This window comes from Callospermophilus lateralis, chromosome 11 (assembly GCF_048772815.1).
Source record: "Callospermophilus lateralis isolate mCalLat2 chromosome 11, mCalLat2.hap1, whole genome shotgun sequence".
In the NCBI taxonomy this organism is placed as follows: domain Eukaryota; kingdom Metazoa; phylum Chordata; class Mammalia; order Rodentia; family Sciuridae; genus Callospermophilus; species Callospermophilus lateralis.
Genome location: NC_135315.1, coordinates 78,105,284 through 78,117,144, shown reverse-complemented (window position 1 = coordinate 78,117,144; position 11,861 = coordinate 78,105,284). Strand labels below are relative to the sequence as shown.

Genomic DNA, 11,861 nt, shown 5'->3' with positions numbered 1-11,861 from the left:
TTATCTCTAGCTATCTTATGAACACACAAGAGTTGACTTCATTTTGACACTTCTTGATATTTCACTTAGAAAAGCTCTTTGTGGAAAGTGCATACAGCTTATGAGTTTTATAATTTTAAAAAAATATGTGTATGTATGGTTCTTTTTCCCTCCAACTCTAAAAATTGATATTATTAAACACAGCCCCAATCATTCATTCAAACCACTTAGGTGTTGTTTCATTCTTCTGTTCTGTGGGGCTGAGTTTTTAACTTGGGGCCTCATACAAACTAGGCTGAGCTCTACCACTGAGCTACACTCTCAGCCCATTAAAGGGCAATTTTTGAAGTGCTGTTACAGGCCTGTGGCCTGCCATGTGGAAATGGACAGCCACTTCAGTCCTTTTAATGTTGCTAGAAACAGTTCCAGTAAAACACAGTGTAGCAAGCAAAACTTTACCAAAGAGACTGAGAAGTGAGGACACTGTACAGCCTAGGAACTGTGTGGAACTCCTGCAGAGAGGATGGTATGGTACTCACAGAGTTGAAGTTTTTAAGGAAATATTGTCCATAAGTTTTTGTCTCAGTTTCCTGCCCCCTTAATTGGTCATACTACCTTTTGAAAAGTCTCCACCAAGTTTACTTTGAGTGTCTTGCTGCTTTGGCTATCAGGGTGAGTGGAGGTTGTGACATAGTTTCGGTGATAAGAGAGGGGACTGGAGACATGGCTACAAGAGATAATGATGACATGGTTCAGAAGCTCTTGCTTTTTCTTAAAAGGGTGTCATTTGTTAAGGCTGGGGGAGATTTTGACATACCAGGTCTCTATGTCCAGGTTTCTATCCTTTCAGAAAATGCTCCCTGGGCTTTTTAGTTACACTTGTCATTGTCATTTCACCTGACTCACCTCTACCTAACAGTGCCTTGTGAAGCTCTAAGAATATTCTGAGTCTCCATCTTCAGAAAGCTCACCGTCTAGGAATGGAGATCAGATGGTAAACATACTCAATTCACTGTAAATTCTGTCATTACGAATGGAGAAGTGTCTTGAGATCATAGAGAAGAGCATCTCATGAATTTCTGAGACATCAAGCTTAGGTTAAAGTCTGAGTCCTTAAGGAGGAGCAACCGTTAGGCAGGAAAAAGCAGAAGCCAGGCAGGGCTAGCCTGGCCTAGGATATGCTGCTCCAATGAGTGCAGAATACACTTGACACGGAGGGTTGCCAGTTGAGGTTGTAAAGATAAGTAATTGCAACTGAGAGCAGACAGTGAAGACTTGTAGTCTAGTAAAGAAGTTTGGGCTTCAACTTAAAGGTAATAGTGAATTACTGAATGGTTTTAAACAAAAGAAGGGTGTGGTCAGATTTGCATTTTAAGAAGAGTCACACTTGGTACAGATTGGAAGATGGGTTCAGGAGACCAAGAGAAACGCTCTTATAATAATGTAGGTGGGAGTTGAATACTGGATTTAAAATGCCTGTAATAATGGAAATTAGTAGCTGGATATGTATATTGGGTAGGGAAAGAAGCTCAGGTTTGGAGGAATAATAATAATCGGACTATAACTGGCACTTGTTGAGTTGAACTCAAACGTTTAGTAAATTTCTATGTATTTGTTCTTTTCAACAAATAATTCTGATTCTGCAATAGAAGAGCTGTTTTTAAATAATTGTTTCTTTTTAGCTGAAACTGAGTTTAGAATGATCTGTCTTTTGTGTCTGATCTGAAGTTAGAAAATCAGAATGTGAAGCCAGTGGGGGTGTGTAGGGGTGTGTTTGTGTGTGTGTGTGTGTGTGCACATTTCTTATTTATGTTTACTTTTATTTATTTTAACGTTATCTTTTTTCACAAGCAGGAAGCAACTATAAATTTTCCCATGCTAAATTCCTAAATTGAAGCCAAATGTTTTGGTAAAATATCAACATGTTAGTGTTTACCACGACATAATTCCTTTTCTTTCATTCACAGTTTTGATGTGGACAATGGCACATCTGCGGGACAAAGTCCCTTGGATCCCATGACCATTCCAGGGTCTGGGCTAATTTTCCAAGCAAATTTTGTCCATAGTAAACACCGGGAGTCCTTCCTGTATCGATCCGACAGCGATTATGACCTCTCTCCAAAGTCTATGTCCCGGAACTCCTCCATTGCCAGTGATATGTGAGTACAGGAAGGGGCAGAAATGAAGAAATCAACCCAATTTATTTCCACAGTTGATGATGTAATAATATCAAAGAGTTTGTTCAACTGCATCACTCTTCTCTAAAACAGGAAGAATGAGTAAAATCATGCAAACTGAAAATGAATGGTAGATTCAAGTTGAGTACTCTGTCATTCTTGATAAGACACATTTATTTTCCCAGAAAAACATTGGGAAAAATGAGAATTGCATTTTTAATACACACTTACATTTAAACATCAGCTTTATATTTATGTAGGACCTTGGTTTTAGCTGCCCTGCCACAATGAGTACTTTCTAATATTTTGAAAGACTTTAAAATCAGAAAATCCCTGTGAATGAATCTCAAGTGATGTACATATAAAGGCTCACACTGGTTTGTCAGATCACTTTAGAGATGTTTTGGAGATGTGGCTTAAATTAAACCAATTTTTAAAGATGAATCACTAGAGGCAAGCCCATAAAACATTAGACAGACTCGAATATCACTGAAGACGTGGCACACAATGGAAAATACTATAAACTGCAGATCTTATACTATTTTCAGTTCATTTTTCTAGCACATTCTATTCTTGTTTTTATGTACTATTTATGTGCTACGTTCTGCATTGTCATATTTAGTAGCTTTCTCTATGTATAGGACTGATCTCCACTTTCCTCTTCTGGATCTCGATTTCTGTCCAGGTACACTCACCATCTTCTCCAAACATAATCTCAAAAACTCCTAATGGGTTATAATTTATCTTATAGGAATTAGACTCTATGAGACCCCTAAGGGCCTGTGTTATTCTTGGTATCCTAATAGATCATCCAAGTATTACAGGTGGTCTAAGTGAAATTCTAGAAATTAAGTTGTGTTCTACTCTTCATTATAACCTTCAGTTATCATTGGTGTTTACTTTTAGTTATTAGTTTTTAGCATTTGCATTATTGTTGTTCACTCTTTATTTCCAAACAACTTTCTTTTCTCATTGGCCCTATCTCTGTGCTATTCTTATCCCACTTTCATAGGTTTGAAATTCAGGATAACTGTCTATTTATTCACCAATAATGAAAACACTTCTTGAGACTTCTGGCATATTTAAAGTTCCTATTCTGGAGTGGGGAGTGGAGGTCTGGAATTTTAGTTCATTGTTATAAAATTGGAGCATAGCATCCTTGAGGTATTTACAAATCACTACAAAAGCATGGAAAAGAGAAGGGGGATTTTCTGCCCAAGGGAACACTGCAGAAAACAACAGACAGGGAACAATATTTGCAAAATATGAGGCATGGAAAATGACTAAATTAAGGAGTGACAGTCTGCTTGGTGTAGGGAGCAAAATGTGGTAAGAGAGAAAGATTCAAATGCAGTATATGGAGAGCCAAGAGCCAAGGAGGTTCTTAGCTCAGGTTTGCCCTGATTATATTCTTGTTTCCATGCATTCCAATCACTCTATTGTGGAATCTTGGCACAGTAAAGTAGTCACAGGGAAGTGATTTGTGTCACAATTCATAGAAACAAAGCAGAGTAAATTTGATGAAGACCTAGATCAAGGAAATGGCAGTGGAGAAAAGAGATTGGACCAGATGCAAGAGGGACAAGGTTTATAGAAGTTTGTGCATGTGTGTGTGTGTGTGTGTGTGTGTGTGTGTGTGTGTGTGTGTTGGGGAGTAGCCACCTGGGAAGGAGAATAAAAGGTATTGCTAAAGTTTTACCCTGAATGAGTAAAATGATGATGTTGATGTGAGGAACAAAGAACAGAGAGTAGACAACATGATGGCAGGTAATAAGTAATAGATTTGGCCTTTATGGGATGAAGATAGGGGAACAAGACAACCATTAGGCCCAAGGACAAAGAGCAGAAATAGTAGTCCACAGGACCAAGAGAACTTAGAAGAACCAGTTACGACCTCTGATTACTAGGTCTTTGGATATTAGTTGAATGAAGCATTCTTAGTCAGGTAATGGAATTAAAAACCCACTATGTTGAGGAGTGAACTGAAAGTTGAGATCTGAGCAAGTACATGTATCTTTTGAGAAGGTTAATGAGGGAGACAATAAGATTGCTTGAGGAATAATTAATTTTAAGGGGAACTGTTTCTTGTTTTTTGTTTTTTTTTTAATTTGGGACACTTGAGATAAATGAAAATGACATTAAAATTCAAGGAAAAAAGAGGTTAAAAAGTGGAGTTGTCTTTGCTGAAAAAATATGATTCTGAGTTCAAGTAAAGAGATTATCTCTGGAAAAGTAATAGAGACAAGAACTGTATTCTTTAGGAAGAACAAAAAAAGAACCAAGTGAAAGGGGAAAACATAAATCTAGAGATGAATGAGTAGAATGTTTAGAGAATTAATGGCTAATGATCTCTATTTCTGCAATCATAGAAGGTATAACCATTAAAAACCAAAGAATAGAGGGATAAGGAACACGTAAGAAAATCACCATGAAGATCAAAAAGGATAACAGAATGAAGATGACCAGAGGAACACTGAACATCCCCATAGATAACAATAATGATTTTGAATGGAAGCCATCTAATCTAACTTTATCAAAGGCAAGACAATTTTGGAAAAAACTCACAGTGAATTAGTGGACTTTATGTAGTTATGTGTTCTGTTTTTAAAAATTGTAGAAAATTGATCTTTTAATACCAGCTTGTGTAGATAGTTCCTTCACACCCTTTTTCCAAGTAAATAAGGATTAAGTATATACACACATTTTATAAAAGGCCTATAACATTTCATATTTAAATAGGACCTTTATTTTCAAAGCCCACTGAAAGGGATGACCTGGTCTTATGCTGGACCAATACAAGAGTTTCTTTATTAGCCTAGCCTCATTGTAGGAATGACTGGTTTAATCAGGCCATGATGCAATTCTGTATTACAGAAAAATAACATCTTGAATGTGCTCAGTTTTCCCATTCCCTTGGTATATTTACATATAAGATTTTCCTTTAACACTCACTGACACACAGAGCACATTCTTTCTACCAAGGATATGGAGTTTCTGTGGGAAGAAAAAGAAGGAGAATAAATAATTACCAATTCAGTATAAATCTGATACATCCCAGGTCATCTACACATAAAGGATAGGCCTTCTCTTTACTGGACTCTGCTGTAGCTATATGTAAGCTTGTTTCCTTACCTTATCTCATTCGGAATTCTGTGAAGATTGTCCAACAACCATAATTCAACTGTGCTTGATGATTTTATATTTATTAGCCTAGTTGAGCTTTCTACTGAGAAAATTCCTGAGAAATTTCAGGCACAAACAGTACCAGGGGAAGTTTGTGATTATGTATTTGAATGAAATGCTTTAGGAAACCTTTAAATGTTCAGTAATTTGGAATGTAATTGTTTAATTTATTGAAAGAGTGAAGAGGAAAATAATCACTTCCCAGTAGACTGGATTTTGTGACTTTGTCTTCTATAAACAATTCTACAAAACAGTTGAGGCATGTGGAGAGAAAAGGCCAATAATATCAGTAATGATAATCATAACTCACATTTCATGTTCTTTCCTTAGCTTTCCCAGATATTTTCATACCAGCTGTATCATCTGAGGTACTCACAGTTCTTTCAATGGGGGCATTATTATGCCACATGCAGGTAAGAGATCCAAAGTCCAGTGATTTTAATCTTGCTTAAGAACACAATACATATTATTATCAGTTCTAAAAGAATATATTTTGATACTACCATTGGGAACAAAGTGCTGTGAACTACTATATAAAAACCAAATTAATTTGGCCAAATGAACCACTTAGTGCTGTGAAATTTTGGTCAAGCTCAAAGTAGTCAGAGAGGTTATAAGACAAAAATGCAACCCACTCAGCAAACATATACAAGTCTGTTAGATTTATGATCTTAAGGAATCACTTGTTTAAAGTGGAAGAGAAGTTCCTGGGAGCTTCTACTCTCAGACTATCACACAGTTTGTTAAATGCAGATGACACAGTAGCAACTTAATTTTTAATAAAATAAGGAGAAAATCTTAAGTATTAACCTGAGTAAAAAAAAATAATATATAAAAAGCAAATTTGAACTACTCTTAATAGTTTCAAAATGATTTTATAACAGCAGAAAATAGATTTAAAAAAACTTGCCTCAGTGATGTCATGAAGAAACATGATGGAAATTTTAGAGTAAACAGATAATTATGTGTTTTTTCTCATAAATTTCTTAAAAATATGTTTAAAATTATCTTTCAAATAACAGTTACCTCTATTGTTGCCCATCATCCAATAATATAGTGTTTCTGTATGTGAAAACATGTGAAGATATGATAGATTGTGAGGATTAAAGGATAATTAACAGTGCTAAGACAAATAGCATTTAGTCATAAAGCTAATACTTTATTGAATATCAGCTGCTTGTCAAATAAGTAAAAAAATAAATCGATTAACCTGAGTAACTGATCCTTATCCCTATCACCTGCTGAATAAACACTAACACACAGAATGCAAAGGTGACCCAGAGGGCCCTTGACTCATGCTTACGTGCTTTACCTACACACAGAATATGGGGTGAGGTGAATGTGGAAGGGGTGCTAAGAAGGAGGTGAGTGGACTTAGTATACCAAAAAAACTGGGCACACTTTGTAGTCTAGCTAACTTGTCCCTATATACCTATAAATCTCCAGACCTCACTGTGCACTGCCCCATGTGGGCATGCTCTTACCTAATGGGCACTATCCCCTGCCATATCTCAGAATGCCACCCTGTCCTTAGCAGTTAAAAGGTGCCCCACGATCCCCAGTTTCAAGTACAGGTTTTAGGTTCCAGTCCTTCATTCCCACTACCTGGGCTACTGAAAAGAAGGGTGCTGCTAGTCTTGAACTTGCAAAAGGCAGAAAGACAGCCTATTGTCAATTCATATTGACAGTTTACCTGATTTTTCCTTGATCCTACTAGGGTATCTCCAAAACTAAAAATAAGAAGACATGGTTAGTCTTACTAGATGTATGTAAAAAGTTTCTAACAGTCCTAGCTAGTTTTTTTTATCTTATTATATGAATAAACATTTCAAAAGCAAACTGATTTGCCACTTGAAAGCCATTTTTCATTAAATAAATACAAAATGGTATCATGGGTAAATCATCTTTCCCCAGTTCCTGAGTCTTCCCAACTGAGGTGGGTAGGAATAAAGGGTTTCCTAAATATTCTCTGGGGTAACCAGAGGGAACTCACAAAGGCAAAAGGGATATTTGAAATATTCAAGGGAAACAGAAACATCCATCAATCACCTGGAAAGCAAATAATGTCAGTTTAGATCATGACATTTCTTTCTGTTTCCTCATATGTTTACAAAACTGGATTTTCAATGGTTGCTAGATGAAAAGCAGGTACTGAGCAAAAATAGATGTGGAACCAGATATGAGAAAGGCAGAACCCAATCTCATTTCAAAGTGATAAGATGCATAGTGCTCAATAGGTGCTACATTGTTGAGATAACACCTCATTTAATTGTTTGGACTGAACTACTTAATAATCCTGACTGTTATTTGTTTGGGCCAATGGAGTGTTATAAAAAAATTACTGAGTTGTTAAGGATGCCATGGACTAAGAAAGTTGGAGAACCTCTGCATCAGGTTGTTGTTTCATGTCCTTAGGACTGGAACTAAACAAAATCTCTGTGTGAAGAGAAATTTTGTTAAAAAAGAAAAAAAAACATGTTAAAAGTCATGAATTTTTTGACAAGTTCTAGAGTAAAGAGTATATCCTGTTCTTAATTCTGTTAGAATCCCAGTTAGCCAAAATCTTTTATTATTTGATAATAATCAAAGTAGCCTGCTCTTTTTCTTCATTCCTGCCAAGTGGCCACTGTTGTCATTGTCATTGTGGAGTGCTGATGTGCAGGCTACCACCAGCTCCTAGATCTCAAGAAGTCTACTGACACAGTATTCTAAGATCATTGGCTACCAGAGTACCTGCTTAATATCAACCATCTTTTTTTCTTTTACTCTTTTTTTATTACTATTATTCTGCAAAACTATTCTTCATTCAGTCACTAAGGTCATTTTATTGTGAATCAAAAAATAAAAAATAGAAGTGGACTAAGCTTAATGGTAGAGTGCTTGCCTCTCTTGCCCAGGCCCTAGTTTCTATCCCCAGTAGAGAATCAAACATTCCAGGAGTTCCATGAATGGTAAAATACATTTTAAACATTTTTTTAAATTTTTGAACTGAGAAAATAAAAATACCAGCTAAGCATAGTGACACAGAACTATCAATCCAACTACTTAGGGGGCTGAGGCAGGAGAATCAAAAGTTTGAGGCCAGTGTCAGCAACTTAGCAAGACCCTGTCTGAAAATAAAAATAAAAAGGATTGGGCATATAACTCAATGGAGGAGGCTTGAGTTCAGTTCTCAGTACCAAAAATATAAAAATTAAGAAAAAAAACCCTGAATACATATTTTAAATTTTTATTCTTGTGTTTTAAAAATATCACAAAAAGGAGATCGGAATGTTTTGACATTTTGAATGGATAGGTTTTAAGTGCCACGGGATAAAATTAAAGTGCCGATTTTTTTTGACAGACAAAGCATAGATTGGTTTAAGAAGAAAACAGTGGCCCATAAAGTATTGGCAGAGCATTCCTGGAGTCTAGAAATATTTATATCTGTGGGGCTTCAGAATAGACTAAATCCACATGAGCACCCAGAAGGTTTCATGGTCAAAACAAAGCAGTATTTTAAAGCCTGAGTTAAATGTAGTTATACTACATATTTCCATGATCTATTAAAATGTCAAAAACAAACAAACAAACAAACAAAAAACACCTGGAATACTGACTTAGGGTTGCTAAATTTGTACTTTGTCAGACAAAGGATACTAACAGGAAAATTCCCACTGATACACACCATCATTTTTTAAAAAGGCATTTTCACTTCAATAAAAAAGAAAATGCATAATCTCATAATAAAAGTATTTTCCAAAGAAGTGTGTTTGGCTTTTTTAACACTTCACTTCATGGCCCATATTTAATCTCACTTTGATAAGAACCAATAAACATTTTGTTAGGTAAGTCCCAGATCTCAGAATGGCATTTGGAAACTACTGACCCCTACCACTTGCCAATGGCATGACTGTGATGAGTTACTTAAATTCTCAGAGCCCGGTTCCTTGCCTTGGTGTGGGAATATGAGTACCCCGTAATGCAGAATCCTTGAAATTAGATATTGCCCATTGGTGGAGATCCATGCCTGATTCATAGTAGGTTTGTATCAAACATGATGCTCTCTGCTCTATTTGATCAGACCATTCCTTTTAATCTGCTAAAATCTAGCACATACTGTCCTTTAAAACAGTTGCATGCACTCCCATAAATCTTCCTCCTAGGAACCCGTGATGGAGAAGAATCAAGAGGGCAGGGCCTCTGACATTAGAAACGGGCCTGTCAAATAAGATCAACGGTGAAATAAGAGCCTGTTCCTAGAACACAAGTGAGGTGAAAGTCCTTCTCTGTGAACTCAACCCTTTCCACCTTCCTTCTTCCACTCTGTGGAAATAAGACTCAGCCTAGTACTGAAAACAGTTGATGGTCATTTGTGACATCAGCACTCCTGGAAAATACCCCTATTACACTGTTTTGTTGTTTTTTTGTTTGTTTGTTTATATGTGGTGCTGAGAATCCAGCCCAGTGCCTTACACAGGTTAGGCAAGCGCTCCACCACTAAGCCACAACCCCAGGCCTTATTGCACTGGTTTTTATCAAAGAAAATAATTCAATGTACTTAATGAACATGTTTACAAGCATGTGTTAAGCACTTTTTAAATTACTCAAATCAGAAAATTTTTGATAGATAATTTTAAACACAGATTATCTTTTGTACTGTCATATGACTTAACAAATTGGAAGTCATTTATTGGCCTCATGTATTTTCTTTTAAGTTTTTTTTTCTTGTAGCACATAAAGAGATTCCATTGCAGATGAGAGAATTTTTTGCTTATGATGCATAATAACTGTAATTCCATTTGCTACATCATCAGTGCATAATCTTAACAGGGATGAGCATGCTTGAGTCAAAAATTATGGATCTTTGTTTTAAGAACTTTTTTGATCAATGATCAGTTCTAGGTCTTAATCTGTTGCTGTTGTTGTTTTAGTTTTTAATTGACAAATAATATGTGTCTGTATGTGGTGTGTGTGTGTGTGTGTGTGTGTGTGTGTGTGTGTATGTGTGATGTAGAATATAATGTTTTAATATTTTTATACATTATGGAATTATTAAATCAAGCTCATAATATGTCCATCAATTCACTTATACTTTCTGTGATGAGAATGTCTAAAATCTATTCTCATCAATTTACAAATATGCTTGGCATTATTCTTAATTATAGCCTACCTTATAAATGTCTTAAATAAATTCCTCCTAACTGTATATTTGTACCCTTCAACCAACACGTTCCAACCCCATTTTCCAGCTTCTGATAACCAACATTCTACTCTCTCCAAGACTTCTTTTTTTTTGAATAGATCAACATTATATGTGCAATAACACCTTATTTGACTTTCTGTTCCTGGCTTATTTAACTAAGCATAATGTACTTTAGGCTCATTTCTGCATCATTGTTTTCAAACTGGCACAATTTCTTTTCTTCTTAAGGGAGAGTGCTATTTCATTGTGTATAGAGACCACATTTTCTTTGTCCACTCATCTGTTGGTTGACACTTAGACTGATTTTGTATTGGCCATTGTGAATACTGCTCTAATAAAACAGTAGTCCAGATACTTTTTGACACATTGATTTCATTTTCTTGGCTTATAAACCCAGAAATGAATCATACAATGGTCCTATTTTTAATTTTGGTGAACCTCCATAGTACCTTCCAGAATTGCCACACGAATTCACATTCCCACCAACACTGTACAATGTTTTGTTCCACATCTTTGTCAACATTTTTTATCTTTGGCTTTTTTGATTAAAACTAATTTATGGGTGAGACATGATAGCTCATTTTGATTTAAATCTGCATTTCCCTGATGATTACTTATGTTAAGCACCTTTTCATATATTTATTTGGCCATTGGTATGTCTTATTCTAAGAAATGTTTACTCAGTTCTTGTGTTCATTTTTTAATGGGTTATTTGCTTTCTCACTATTAAGTGATTTGTTAATTATTAAAATGTTAATAAATTTTAAGCAGGTGGTTATAAGATTAGCTGGGCACATGGCACATACCTGTAATCCCAGTGGCTTGGGAGGCTGAGGAAGGAGGATCATGAGTTGAAAGCCCTTGTCAGCAACTAAAAAATTTATCAAGAACTTGCTTCAAAATAAAAAGGGTTGGGGATATGGGCTGTGGATCAGCGTTTATGTCCCTTTAGGTTCAATTCCTGGTACCAAAAGGAAAAAAGAAGAAGAAAGAAATTTAGAATTCTAAACATCTAAGATTATAGTATTTTCTAAAGTTATTTAAAAAAAATTGTAGTTGTAGATGGACAGAATGCCTTTATTTTATTTATTCTTTTGTGATGCTGAGGATCGAACCCAGTACCTCACACATGCTAGGCAAGTGCTCTGCCACTGAGCTACAGCCCCAGCCCCTAAACTGATATTTTTAATCCAGCAAAATATCAATTAGAATGTAATGTTTACAGGTGCTCTCTGAAGGGTTTTCTCATTGATTAAAATAGGCAAAATGATATAGTAAATTCTCTTAAGGTTAGTAAAGATGAAAGTGTTTTTTGTTTTGTTTTTAATTTTTTTATT

General features: G+C 35.7%; 1 protein-coding gene across 1 annotated transcript in view; it reads left to right on the top strand.

Annotated features, from left to right (window-relative positions):
* The first annotated feature begins 959 nt into the window (after positions 1-959).
* The window catches only part of LOC143410620 (3',5'-cyclic-AMP phosphodiesterase 4D-like), a 269,804-nt gene continuing 258,902 nt past the window's right edge, over positions 960-11,861 (top strand). Inside the window, exons 1-2 of the mRNA XM_076871442.2 lie at positions 960-973; positions 1,947-2,138. Coding sequence (XP_076727557.1) covers positions 960-973; positions 1,947-2,138 — 206 coding nt within the window. The remainder of the gene's footprint in view (positions 974-1,946; positions 2,139-11,861) is intronic.